This window comes from Xiphophorus couchianus, chromosome 8 (assembly GCF_001444195.1).
Source record: "Xiphophorus couchianus chromosome 8, X_couchianus-1.0, whole genome shotgun sequence".
NCBI classification, from domain to species: Eukaryota; Metazoa; Chordata; class Actinopteri; order Cyprinodontiformes; family Poeciliidae; genus Xiphophorus; species Xiphophorus couchianus.
This window is the reverse complement of record NC_040235.1, coordinates 11,359,094-11,371,362: the sequence shown is the minus strand read 5'-3', so window position 1 is coordinate 11,371,362 and position 12,269 is coordinate 11,359,094. Positions and strand designations below refer to the sequence as shown.

The following is a 12,269-nucleotide window of genomic DNA, read 5'->3' as shown; positions in this document are numbered from 1 at the left end:
GGTGAATAACTGAATTTGGCATACAAATTATGGAATATAATATAATTTGGTGTTTTTTGCATTATATGCTACAAATATCCAAAGCTCAAAGTGTATCCTTACTTTGACATTTACAGAGACAGATTGTTTAGAGTGCTGTCGTCTCACCGTTTGTCTGTTTTGTGACAAAGGAAGACAGCTCTGTTGGTAAGATTTGCCCACATTCAATAAATTAAGTGCGTATATACAACAACCTGCCTTGCGATGGACTGCCGACCTTTCCAGAGTGCACCCCGCCTCCCGCCTGTTGACAGCTAGAGGTAGGCACCAGCACCCCTCCCACTCCCAATGGAATAAGGGTGTAAGAAAATGGATGGATGGATAGATATACAACAATCCAAGCCTCATCACAGAGAGGAAAAAAAAAGTTTTCATTAGGCTGCTGTTTCTGTAAACTTCTCCCTCAGCAGAAATTTGGAGCAGAGCAAGATGTGCCTTTCTTGACTTTTTGAAGCCGCAGCGAGCAAAGTTGTCAATTCTAAATAAACAAAGAAGCTACTCAGGTCTTAGGTGGTGGTATAGTTTGTTCACTAGTAGCCTTGTACAACCAAGTTAAACTTGTATTGGAAAAAAAAACAAAAACATTGTCTAAAGCTCTTTAAGGAATGATAGATCACTGTAAATAAATCATCCATGAGAAATAATTGGTGTAAAATTATTATACTAAAAGTGCAAAATTTAAAAGTTATCATCAAGAGATATATGTTTTTGCAATTACTCTGCCCGCTGCCTGCATTTGGTCCTCTCACAAGCAACACAATATATCACTTTGGAGTGGTCCATTAAAACTTCAGACATAAATTCAATGTGTGGCAAGACTTAAATGTTAATGTTTACAGATTAACGCCGTCCAGTATGCCAGGGATCGGACAGCTTTGCAGGACTGGACAAGAATATAAATGTACATATTTACCTCAAAGTAATTGCTGCTTGCAGTAAAATATTCTACAAAGTGAAGCTGAATTTAAGTGCAGACCGCAACATTTACATTTTTATTTTTATTAAAAAACAATATACTGCACATAATTGTCCTCCCATTTACATTTTCATACTACCGTACTTTGTTTTCTATCTGTCGCGATAAATACATACTGTGGGCTGCATGTTTATGTTCAAAAGGCATATTTTAAATTTTTTAAGGCAAGTCTTCCTGTTTGCTGTCTGTTGACTTTCATTTTGCAAAAACTATTTTTGTCAAGTCCTGCTTGGCTATACATGCAGTTAATTAGATGCCCCATAAATGCTGACTTATATTTTTTATTTTCCTATGCCTAATGATTACATGAATCTGTGCATATAATGTGCAATGACCTGCTCAACATTTTGCACATGAAGTCTCATCTCACCCAGTCAGCATCATACACTTTTGCTGTTCATTGCAGCGCTTTGCATCAATATCACTGAACATAGTTTGAATGTGAGTGCGGTGTATTGGATTTGACCGTGCTTTGATCTGTAACCAGTGCTGTTTGTGTAATTCTTCCTTGCACCAAAGGCCAGTAGAGCCCTCAAAGGCAGTTCTGTGTTTCTATATACAGTGAAAGCTGTATGACTCCGCAGGCTGAGTCATCGGAACAGTTGTGATCACGCAAACTCCCTTGTGTCCACTTTTTCCATCTCAAACAGCAGCTTCACAATCTGCACCGAGGCAATTTGTTGCAGACAAGATGCTTACAGAACTCTGGGCGATACAACCGAGACAGCAGATCATTAAGTCGCCTTTTCAACCAAATGAAAATGCTTAAAGGCGTAATAACAAACTTGTAGCTTGTTAGGTCAAGAGAGATGATGAGTACTGAATGTCAGGTATTAACAAACACTGATAGTGAATCAGTAATTTAATAAAAACATGAAAAAGGCTACATTTTCTTATACCAACTTGAAACAAAACCTGTAACTAGCAAACCGGTGAATGCAGTCACCAGTTTCCCAATATTACTTACATTTAATATGGTTGTTAAAAAATATAACCAGAGAAATTTAAGGCAAAGGAGTTTTTTATTCCTTACAATGCAGTTTTTTATATAGGATACAATCCAAGGTCACATGATGCAGGTTGGCATTAATCCTAGAATTCCATTAATATTCTTTTTTTGGACCTCTGCCTTTCTAGTGGATCATAATTTCACAGGAGGATGACAGAACACTTTGCTTCATATTTCAGCTTTTGGATTTTGTGGTTCAGTTTCCAAGCCAGCTCCATTATGTCCGTTCTGGGAGTTTCTGTGCAATGCTCCTTCCTGGCATTACATTTCCTGTTCAATGCAGCAGAATATTTAGCTTCTAAGACTTGTTCTTGTAGAATACTGTATACACTTGCATTTGTTCAATACAACACAAGAACATATAAGAGTAAACTAAATGTTTGACTTTCTTATATAAAAAAATAAAAGTGTTCTTTTTTAAAAACTTTTTTGATTAAACCTGATACAATTTTTTGCAATTCATCTTTTTTAAAAGTAAAAAAAGAAGGAGTAATACCGGTAAAAACATCACTTGCTTATTCTTTACAAGATCAACACCTAGTGGTCATAATAAGATACAACACTAAACATCAGACTAAATATTTGTCAAGAATTTCATGGTGAATTTATGTTGCAAACCTAGAGATTTTGAAACAACTCAGAATTTGTACAAAATTTCACATTCACAGTTTTAAACCTATAAGTAATGATTTCCTTTATTGACAAATGGACTACAGAAGAATGAATGGATTAAGTTATAGTAGTTAGTTTCTTGATCCCTGGAGGGAAAATCATAAAGTTTAAAAGTTTATATGGTATAAAAATATAAAACTATAAATTTCAAAATGCAATGGATTTAAAAATACTATGGACAAAAAAATGGACAATGGAACCTGGATGAATAAATTAAAACTGAAAGGACAAATGGACAGATATAGGGATGAATGGACTCATGATGATGACAAAAGAATCAAGAAGGGTGAGTGTTAGGAAGAAGGACAGATGGGTAAATGGATGAATGACAAAAAAATGAATGTATGCACAGTAGACCAATGACTGATATAAAACAGAAGCACAGATTTTACACAAATCGATGATGAATGAATAAAGAATGGATGGATGGCAGACAAATGGAAAGACAGGTGGATGATGCATGTATAGATTGATAAAAGGTCAAAGGTTTAGCAAACAAATGGATGGCAAATGTAAAAGTCACTAAGAATTGTTCACAGTAGTTTTATTGTCAGCTTTTTAGTCATTCATTTTAGGATGAGAAAACTATGTGCCACCAACTGTGCTCTTTACACTTTTGTTGCACAGATCTCATTTTAAAAGTCATGTTGCTATTTTGGTTTATCCCTGACCTCTGGCCTTCCCAGCCTCTCCCATAAGCCCAGTTGTGGTCTGGTTTATTGGCCTGCTTTGTGTGTCCATCAGAGGGTGAAATGCCCTCACAGGTGGAATGCTGAGGGGCTGGTCCGCTATAAAAAGATTTTGGTATGTTGGTCTGGACTCACTGTTGGGCAGCCAGTGAGTGTGTGAAAGAGCAACTTAGAAGGGCTGAGAGCTCTGTGCCTAGTTTAGAGCTAAAAATCCAAGGAAAACTATTAAATATGACTGCTGTCCACCGCTTAGTTATTGTCCGCCATGGAGAGAGTGCCTGGAACCAGGAGAACCGCTTCTGCGGCTGGTTTGACGCTGACCTCAGTGAGAAGGGTGTGGAAGAGGCCAAGCGTGGAGCCCAGGCTATTAAGGAGGCAGGCCTGAAGTTTGACGTGTGCTACACCTCAGTGCTGAAACGCGCTATCCAGACCCTGTGGACCATAATGGAGGTCACTGACCAGATGTGGCTGCCCGTGATTCGCACCTGGCGCCTGAATGAGCGCCACTATGGAGGCCTCACTGGTCTGAACAAGGCAGAGACTGCCGAGAAGCACGGTGAGGAGCAGGTGAAGATCTGGCGTCGATCTTTTGACATCCCACCTCCACCTATGGATAAGGACCACTCTTACCACAAAATCATCAGTGAGGTGAGACACCTAAACTTAACCATCATATAGCTCCCTACAAGTGCAACAGTCTGCTTCTGTTTTGGTTCATTCCAGTCCCGGCGTTACAAAGACCTGAAGCCTGGTGAGCTGCCTACATGCGAGTCTCTGAAGGACACCATTGCACGTGCCTTGCCATTCTGGAACGAGGTTATTGCTCCACAAATCAAAGCAGGAAAGAATGTTATCATCGCTGCCCACGGCAACAGCCTCCGTGGCATAGTCAAGCACCTAGAGGGTGAGTTTTGCAGTGAGCAAGCGGGCACAGTTGTGTTGTTTTTATTTATAAAATCGAAAACTCTTAAATAGTTTCCAGAGATTTAATTCCAGAGAACAACACAACTATGAATAGATTTACATAGAAGAAAAGCCCTTGAGATACTAAGCTTTTGATTCCAGTGCTTATAAATAGTCTGCAAAGACTCTTGCACTGGAGTGCAGGGTAGAGGGTCATGAGTCTGGTTCCCATTACAGTCACGACCTTTATGTCGAAAGGTTGTACATTTTTAAGCAGTGGTCAGAGATAAATAAGGGAGTTTCATTCACTGGGAATAATAGAAGAAGTGTCTGGCAAACAATAAGAAAGGCAGATTATTTTATATCTATATAAAAATATGTAATTAATTTAAAACATAATAAATGTGAAGAAACTGAATGGTTAATTAAACAATTATGTAAATTTGTCACTGATTCATTAAAAATAACACAGATTATTTGAAAAATAGACATTTAAATGTGCCGTTTTATTCACAGAAAGCATCTAATATTTTAATGTATTTTTCAAATAATTTTATTTTCACTATGTGCAACAAATAAATATTCATTTAAACAGTCTGTCATAACATCAAAGTCAGTGTGAGGTGCTAAGGCTGCACTATACACTTTTATTGGTCTGCTTTAGACTTCCTGTGCACATTTAACCAAAATAAAGTTGGGGGCAATTTGTCAGGAACAATGACAATTAGTACTGTTATCTGGCCATATATTTATATCAGTTCAAATTCTCATACTTCTGATTTCAGGGGTTTTTTTGTGTTGTCTTTTCCAGATATGTCTGATGCAGCCATCATGGAGCTGAACCTTCCAACAGGAATCCCAATCGTATACGAACTGGATGCAAATCTGAAGCCGGTCAAGCCCATGTCTTTCCTCGGTGATGAGGAAACCGTGAAGAAGGCCATGGAGGCTGTGGCTGCCCAGGGAAAAGCCAAGAAGTAAGCCGGCCACGGAGGCTCCACGAGGAAGCAGAAAATGAGACTTTTCATCCCCTAATTCTTCCAGATTTTCCTCATATTTCATTCCAGATTGGGGAAATGGTTAATGGGTCTTTGGGAGGAGGGCCAGGCCCCCACATTTTACACAGCCACACATCACTCAGCTCTTTTAAATTGTGGTCAAGCTCTATTTTTTGGGTTCACCACTCTGGCACATCTAATAAATAAGTCATGTTTGTATGTCTGGCTTTTTCTTATCCTCACATCTTTTCCTTTTTTTATCCCCATATTCACAGTCATCTTTTTTCTATACACCCACACTTTTCCATAGCAATTTGGAAATCAGTGGTTTCAGCAAAGTACAAAGGTGCTGTGAAATTTTATCCTGACGTAGCACAAGCGGAGGGGCGGAGGGGTTGGATGTGAAATGCAGTCTGAGAGAAAAGTCAATGGGTTCATCCTGGCAGTATTCCCACAATGCAGGCTTGTTTGTTTTCAACTCTAATCAGATCAAAGAGAAAAATGCGATAACAAAATGGTTTTAAGTAACTACAAATCACACAAGTAACAGCCAGTCAATAGCTTTTAAGACATATGGACCATGTGGGAAATAATACATTAAACATAGATATGGCATCACTCTTATCACTCCAATAGCCTGCACATTTAGCAAGTGCAGCAGCAAATTACACAAATGTCATTCAATTATAACCCTATAGGTATTGCCTAATGCAAGTGTCCAACAACATCACAAATAAGAATCAGTAGGGAGGATAAAAGTCAAGTGAAGCCTTTATGTAAATTCTCAATTTTTATATTTATTAACAAGAATTAAAGAGAATGTGGTACTTAATGTGCACTATTAGAAATGTTACACTGTTAACAGTTCATTTATGTTAAGGCATGAGTAAAATAATTTCAACCTTTAAAAAATATATTTACAGCCACACTAGTCCCACTTTATTCTCAGTGGAGCATCAAATTAAATTCAATGCTATCTGAGACTGCACTTTCACAAAGGTCACAATATCAAAGTGTGTTTACTGAAGTTACTCCATGTACATGATGCATACACTCTTTGGGGACACTTTTTGATGCTATCCAGTTTCTAAGTAATTTACCAACTGAGCAGCTTGTGATTAGAAACTGGAAGCCACACACTGAAAAATCTGTTTTTCCCAGTTTATTAAATACACCATAAGTGAACATTACCTATCCAATGTGTGCATTAAAAAATGAAAAAAACAGAACAAACTGAAGCAGCAATACGTATAAATAACATGAACATAAACAATATAAAAGGAATTTGGACATAATAAACCTAATAGGCATATTACGTAGGTAAAGCGACTAAATCAGTTATTAGTACTACATTAGATACCAAAATATAAATTTGCATCAGATTTTTTATAGATCGAAAATATTTAACCTAATTACTTATGTTCTATTTTCTGCCATCATCATTATTTTATTAAGAAACTTTTTCTTTTTTACCCGTTTTGTTGATTATGCCCGCCTTGGTTCCTTATACTTTAAAGCAGTTTATATACATGTCATTGTTAATTTAAAAACACAAGATTTTACAGTCAGCAGATCAGACCCACAAAAAGGCAAAACGAGACATAAGCCAGTAAGACTCTGATCAGTACATTTCTAATTTACAAGTTGACTGCAACTACTAAAGCTATTTTTATACTGTGCAGATTTTCTCACATTTTATTTAAACTGTTAATTAATCACAGCAGGAGACCACAAATTTTGAAGAGGCAGAACACAAAGTTTAAAAACTTCTATTTCACAGCATTCATTATGAACAAGTAGTATGCACAAAACATAATTTTACAAGTCAACATTTTGGATTATAAATACATCAAATTATAAACACTCGATCTTTTGTCAGTATCCATATGGCTTGACATTATTTTTTGCTTAATATATTTTGAAAACTTCTTTGACAAAAAAAACTAAACAAAAGAAGAAACTTTAGACGAGGTACAGCCTGATATTTCAATGTTGTTGCATTGCCACCTAGTGGCTGAGTGAGTAACTGAATGAAGAACTGCAAACAATTGATAAAAATAATTCTCCAAGGCTCTGATGTGTGTCAGGAATACTTGATGCAGTCTTCAGAAGAGCTTTCATCAGCAGCTTTAGTATTGGTTTGTCTCCTAAAGGACTTGAAGAAGCTTGGGAGAGATACAACCTTATAAGGATTCTTCTTGTATTCAAGTGCTTTTTGTGTTTCTTCTTTTGATGCACGTACATCGCCTCCAGCACTGGTGACATTCTTTTCTATATTGTTGATTAACTCTCCCTGGTGGAAATTTTAAAAAGACACAATGTTAGTCATTTCATCAGTTATATTTTAAATCTGTTCTCAATGAACATTTATTTTTGGGGCAGACATTTTACCTGCATTTCCAACAGAATGGCTGTGTCTGTAAATATCTCATGTAGTTCTTTAATGCTGCACTCAAGGCTGATGATGTCCTGATGACGTCCTTCAATCTCAGAGAGAGCAAGACTTGAAAATTGGGCATCAAAGTGGATCTTTTTTAGAGGGTAAAAAAGGGACATTATTTTTATATACTTACATCTATAAATATTTTTTTTTTATTCAAATACCACAAGATTGTATTGGAAGAATATCTGGGATCTCACCCACATTAGATACGAAAATGGCAAGATTATCACGTTGCAGCATATCCTCCAGCTCGTCATCTGTTGTGACTTTATCCACTATTGGAAACAAATGAGAAATTAATACTTAGAATCTGTAGCATGTAAAATGGAGGCAAATTAGAAATTACAAAATGAAATAAAATCTTTTACACAAAACAATGGAATCATTGCAGTAAAAGAAGTGAAAAATTATACGCATTTCTGGAAGTTTGCCGTAGGATGTCACAATTAGTGTGTTATTCTAAGCCTCAATTAAGACAAAATACTATTCTAAACCATAACTGCACACATAACACTGCTTCACAGTTATCCCAATTAACAAACTGGATAAAGAGATTAACACATACTCTATTGGAATGTGGTTTAATATATCAACCTTTTCCGGCTCAGTGATACATAAAGTAACAAAACTCAAAACAATCTTGGCAGGAAATTGAGTGGATGTAAGTCATATTATTTACATGCTAAATAAAACAATCCTGCAATTTTATGACTAGAAATGGTAAAGAACAAGACCAGAATCTGCTTTATTGGCCAAGTCTATGGACACAAATGAGGGATTTGACTTTGATCTCAGTTTGCTCTCAAAGAAAAGCATTGAAACTGGAAATAAAAAACAATTACTATTGCAATAATGACTTACCAATCTCGAGGTGTCTCTGAATTTGGGCCTTGCATTTCTCTCTGAAGGAAATCTGTATCTTATGGTAACTCTTCATGACTTCAGAAAACCAACGAGTCAGGTGTGAATGCTGGCAGAAGGGAGTCGGCAAAAGTATTTATTTGGAAGCCAAGGTTAAAATTTGCAATGCAATGACTAGTACAATGACAGCCTATGACATAAAGCAGGGCATATGCAATTACAATCACAACCTGGTATGATACTAGGCTTATATTTGCTAATTTATCATTTTTTATGCAATTAAACTGTGACATTAGGATTATTGTTACAGCATAATCTCACAAAAAAAATCAATAATGTATTTTTATTTTGTTTGTTGTGGCACAGAGCAATTTATTTGTTTTTCCACAAAATGTGGAAGATAAGAAATGCCATTTAAGGCTGATGTTTGTTGAACTTCACTGAACTCATTAACCATTTTTCTTCTACATCACAAATATAAATGTGGAGTTTTCTAATTCCTACAGGAACTTTGACAGCAATAGTTTATTTTGGTCAGATGAGACCAAATTTGAGCTTTTTAAACAAATAATGCTTCTGGTGGGTTTGGCCTTAAACAAAGGATGTCTTTGTATGAAAGCACCTCATGCTCATTGTAAACAAAGATGTTATTCTGTGGATAATTTTCTTTTTCAAAAAGACTGAGAAGCTAGTGAGAGGGCACTAGTTTCTCAGAACATAAGTATAGAAGCAATGATTTGACTTAAAAAAAATGAAATTACTATCCATGAGAAAAATTAAAGTATTAGGTACCAACCTGATTCCTCCGAATTCGACAAATTACAGAGTTATTAGTTTTGTTGTCTTCTGATGAACAGTTCTTCAGCATTACTGAAATACACAAGACAGATCCAATGTAATTACAAACCACATCAGATAGGAACTAACATGCGCTCCAGGTTTCCCTTCACAATTTACATAGCAAGGCAAAATATTCTGAGAACTTTTTATGATTGAATGATGATGAGCTGTAGTGGACAGTGATACACTTTATTTCCTCTTCTATTCACTTGCCAATCAAATTATACAATTCTGACTTCACTCCAAGTTTTTAAGGAAGTTTGGTGTTCAGCAAAGCTGCACCTATTTCAAATGATTGTCCAAAGGGAAATATTAAAAATGTACACAAATATTGCATAGGTTCCAGCAGAGAGCAATTTTGACTCCATTTTGTAGCACCTACATTTTAATTTGGTTTGGACCAACTTGGCGTTGTTCCTGGTCTCGTTGTTTATCAGCTCCAATTCATCTTTACTTCCTAAAAAAACAACCAGATTGAACAAATTTGCTTTATAAAGTGAGGAACCCTTTTTTTCAGCATTTTCTGTGTCTAAACCAATCTAAAAAGCTTAGACTACATTTCTCTTTATGGTAGAACTGTAATTCAGTAATTTTGTGTAACAACATAAAACAGTATTTAAGCAAAATCTAGCCAATGCAAAGAAAATGTATAGAAATATCCCAAAACACCGGTTGTTCACATCTTAAATTCTGGAAGCATGGCTACATAATCTTTTTCATCTCCAAATAGCACAGATATGCTTACAGGGCATTGCTATACTGGTTTCCGCGTCCCTTCTGTAAACAAATAAAGCTCTGTTAAACTTCTCATATTTCTGTTGCTCTTGTTTTTTTGTGTGTATCTTTAGGGAGCTTAATAGAACACTGAGTTGCTACACAATTTAAATGCTTCACTAAATATTCCAGAAAGTCTTACCTTTGTGCGAAGAGGAAAGGATGCAGCAGTGTATTTTTTCCATGTCCTCTGTTTGGCTGGAAATTTTTTCAATGAGGTTTCTTATCTCACCCACCTACACACAAAAATTCCACCAACATTAGGCTACTTGAAATGTCAGAACAAGCCAAAAAACAACCACCAATGTTGTCAATGTTTTCATCTCTGTTCTTTGTTTTTTCTGTAGAGAACTTTAAATTACTGTTTATGTAAATGATGTTATACATATACAAACTTGCATTTCCTCATTTCTTTTTGCAAGTGTTCATTCTTGGTAAACTACATTGAATCTGTGACAGTAAAAGAAAACAAATTGCTAAAATTAGTTTTGTGTATGGTGGTCCATCTCTTCACATTAGGAACTTAAAGTAGATCAGCTGGCATTAGCAACCTGAAAATTATATATAAAATTATGACATATTTAAGCTGCAAAAGGAATAGGTTTGACACATTTGAGACTCCAATGCGCTCAATCAATTAAAATGCAAGCAATTAAAATTTTTTTCAAGCAGAAAGTAGGTAGCTTATAGTCTTCTAATACTTAGCAGAATATAATGTGCAAATGAATATAAGTAGTAAACTTTTCAGGGCACAACCGATTAATAACATACATTTTATTTTGTAGTTCTTGGTCACTGTTCCCCTCTTGAATGCCGCCCAATACAACTGCCCCCAATTCTTATATCAAAAACCACCATGGTCTGGACAGCTTGCCAATACCCAAAACAACCTTACACACACGCACTCACACAAAAGGACCATTTTGAGTAACCAACAAACCATTGCCATGTTTTTGTGTGGGAGCTACAGAGTAACCAGAAAGAACCATGCAAAAGCCACCCACAATGACCACTGCCCAAGATTCAAACCAGCACGGTTGCTGCGAGGCAACCCTGCAGCCTATTTAAGTTTTACTGTTGTAAAATGCAACTTTAATCATGTGCTTTGTGAAGCAGCTGTTGCTAAGTCTAACAAATGACAAACAATGACTGCAACCAGAATGTGGCCAAAGCTTCTGGTCTCAGTGATGTTGTGACTAACTCAGTTTTAGGTGCAAACTTACCGTTTCAAAAAATTCCTCCATTTCGGCTCCTATCGTTGTTGAATTGCTCATAGTATCCGTTTGGCGTGACTAAAAAAGCGAGTGGAAATTTACTACGCCACTTTAATGTTGTGGCATAAATAAAAAGTGCTTCGCTGCACACAAAACTAGCTTCTGTCCTCTTCTAAAAGCTTTGTATGAAAAAACGGTTTTTAACTCCACTTCGGTGGAATTTGTCACAGCTACAAAATACTACACTATTAACAGTCAGGTCACCCACGGGATTCACAATAAGACTCGACCTCACCTGAAGTCTGTCCGTCCTCCTGGGGGATGAGGTCATCGAAGGCACCTGTAATAAAAGGCGTGGGCACGCAGGCGCGTTCCCGTCTAAACAAACAAAGAGAGCTTCAGCAAGCCACCTGTCTTCAAGCCATGGTTGAACAGAAAATGACTGTATTTATTAAAACGAAGTTGTGGATATTTATCGCTAAGCTTTACGCCTATTGCGAAAAAGTGTAGAGAAATGTTAACAAAAACGCAAACCCTTACAGAGTTTTCCGTTAATATGAAGCTGGTTCCCGTTTTCGAATTGGTTACTTTGAAAGAGTGACACACCTGTAAACAGCCGGATTAACCAATAAGAAGACGAGAACTACATCTTCTGGGTGAGTTTCATAACAGTCAGCCGCCGAACAACCTACGAATAGGTGATGACCAAAATATGAAAGAGGAGTTTTCCTGAGGAAAACGAGTTTTTGCCGAAGGTGTAACGTCGAGACCAGCTTGTTGTGCCACATGTGTAACAGGTGGCACATGTTACGCCGAATCATTGAATTTATTCATTGTTTGAGACGATGTTG

At 36.7% G+C, this 12,269-nt stretch overlaps 2 protein-coding genes across 5 annotated transcripts; one reads left to right on the top strand and one right to left on the bottom strand.

Moving 5' to 3' along the window:
* Positions 1 to 3,501: 3,501 nt before the first annotated feature.
* pgam2 (phosphoglycerate mutase 2 (muscle)) lies at positions 3,502 to 5,505 on the top strand. The gene is made up of 3 exons (XM_028026319.1): positions 3,502 to 4,033; positions 4,109 to 4,289; positions 5,100 to 5,505. The coding sequence occupies exons 1-3, from the start codon at positions 3,503 to 3,505 to the stop codon at positions 5,267 to 5,269; spliced, it is 882 nt and encodes a 293-aa protein (XP_027882120.1). The 5' UTR covers position 3,502; the 3' UTR covers positions 5,270 to 5,505.
* Positions 5,506 to 6,751: 1,246 nt separating this feature from the next.
* LOC114150107 (syntaxin-2-like) lies at positions 6,752 to 11,972 on the bottom strand. Of its 4 annotated transcripts, XM_028026321.1 has the most exons (9): positions 11,714 to 11,969; positions 11,428 to 11,496; positions 10,347 to 10,440; positions 9,813 to 9,887; positions 9,387 to 9,460; positions 8,591 to 8,699; positions 7,931 to 8,004; positions 7,678 to 7,815; positions 6,752 to 7,579 (listed from the first exon to the last, which is right to left on the bottom strand). In XM_028026321.1, the coding sequence occupies exons 1-9, from the start codon at positions 11,747 to 11,749 to the stop codon at positions 7,370 to 7,372; spliced, it is 879 nt and encodes a 292-aa protein (XP_027882122.1). In that variant the 5' UTR covers positions 11,750 to 11,969; the 3' UTR covers positions 6,752 to 7,369. The 4 variants fall into 4 exon arrangements, with proteins under 4 accessions (XP_027882122.1, XP_027882124.1, XP_027882123.1 ...); XM_028026323.1 differs by lacking the exon at positions 9,813 to 9,887 and having other exon boundaries at positions 11,714 to 11,972; XM_028026322.1 differs by lacking the exon at positions 11,428 to 11,496 and having other exon boundaries at positions 11,714 to 11,968.
* Positions 11,973 to 12,269: the final 297 nt, after the last annotated feature.